Source organism: Zosterops lateralis (genome assembly GCF_965231275.1).
Source record: "Zosterops lateralis genome assembly, chromosome: 32".
In the NCBI taxonomy this organism is placed as follows: domain Eukaryota; kingdom Metazoa; phylum Chordata; class Aves; order Passeriformes; family Zosteropidae; genus Zosterops; species Zosterops lateralis.
Genome location: NC_139792.1, coordinates 5,048,304 through 5,049,874, shown reverse-complemented (window position 1 = coordinate 5,049,874; position 1,571 = coordinate 5,048,304). Strand labels below are relative to the sequence as shown.

Below are 1,571 nucleotides of genomic sequence, written 5' to 3'. Positions count from 1 at the left end.
GCTGCTGTGCCAGCCCTGATCTGCCCCCAGCTCTGCACACAGACATTGCTGCTGCAGCTGCACAGAAGGGAACAAAAGGGGATCTCTGCAGAAAACTTGGCTGGGAGATCCTTTAGTTCTTTTAAAACCACCAAGAGAGCAGCCCCTCAATGACACAGTCTGTGGCTGCAAGGAAGATGGAGAGAATCAAAATTAGAACAGGTAAAAACAACAACATTTCTTTGTTGATAAGATTAAAAATACCAAATGCTGGAAAAAAACCCACAGCCAAACCAACAAGAAATATCAAAGATTTATTTTATTACAAGTGATTTTCAGAAATTTGTCAGCAGTTTAATGTTTCTGAAACCATCCAGTCATCAGTCTCCACACTGCAGTCTTGAGCTCCTGGTTCCTCAGGCTGTAGATGAGGGGGTTCAGGGCTGGAGGCACCACTGAGTACAGAACTGACAGGGCCAAATCCAGGGATGTGGAGGAGATGGAGGAGGGCTTCAGATGAGCAAACATGATAGTGCTGAGGAACAGAGAGACCCCAGCCAGGTGAGGGAGGCAGGTGGAAAAGGCTTTCTGCCGTCCCTGCTCAGAGGGGATCCTCAGCACAGCCCTGAAGATCTGCACATAGGAGAAAACAATGAACACAAAACAACCAAATACCAAACAGGCACTAACAGCAAGAAGCCCAAGTTCCCTGAGGTAGGATTTGGAGCAGAAGAGCTTGAGGATCTGGGGGATTTCACAGAAGAACTGGCCCAGGGCATTGCCATGGCACAGGGGCACGGAAAATGTATTGGCTGTGTGCAGCAGTGAATAGAGAAAGGCGCTGGCCCAGGCAGCTGCTGCCATGTGGGCACAAGCTCTGCTGCCCAGGAGGGTCCCGTAGTGCAGGGGTTTGCAGATGGACACGTAGCGGTCGTAGCACATGACAGTGAGGAGGGAAAATTCTGCTCCAACAAAGACCAGAAAGAAAAAGACCTGAGCAGCACATCCTGTGTAGGAGATGTCCCTGGTGTCCCAGAGAGAATTGTGCATGGCTTTGGGGACAGTGGTGCAGATGCAGCCCAGGTCACTGAGGGCCAGGTGGAGCAGGAAGAAGAACATGGGGCTGTGCAGGTGGTGGCCGCAGGCTGCGGCGCTGATGACGAGGCCGTTGGCCAGGAGGGCAGCCAGGGAGATGCCCAGGAAGAGGCAGAAGTGCAGGAGCTGCAGCTGCCTCGTGTCTGCCAATGCCAGCAGGAGGAAGTGGCTGATGGAGCTGCTGTTGGACATTTGTGGTGTCATGGCATGGAGATCTGTAAAAAGAGTAATCATGGAATAGTTCAGTTTGGAGAGGACTTTCAATATCCCAGCCCAGCTTGGTGGCACTTTCCCCCCACTGCCTGCCCAGGGCTCTGCTGCTTGGAGCTGTCCCTGCCTGCAGCTGCTTCCCTGTGCCCAGGGCTGGGCCCTGCCAGTGCTGCCAGAGCCCAGCCCAGCCCTGGGGGCTCAGCTCTGCCCTGCAGAGCCCTCCCAGCTCAGGCACTGCCCAGGGGCAGCTCTGGCTCTGCAGGCTCTGATGGCAACCTCAGAGCAAC

General features: G+C 54.0%; 1 protein-coding gene across 1 annotated transcript; it reads right to left on the bottom strand.

Annotated features, from left to right (window-relative positions):
• Positions 1-333: 333 nt before the first annotated feature.
• LOC310921075 (olfactory receptor 14I1-like) lies at positions 334-1,266 on the bottom strand (the record flags this gene model as incomplete). Its single annotated transcript, XM_083881176.1, has 1 exon — positions 334-1,266. The coding sequence occupies one exon, from the start codon at positions 1,264-1,266 to the stop codon at positions 334-336; it is 933 nt and encodes a 310-aa protein (XP_083737302.1).
• Positions 1,267-1,571: the final 305 nt, after the last annotated feature.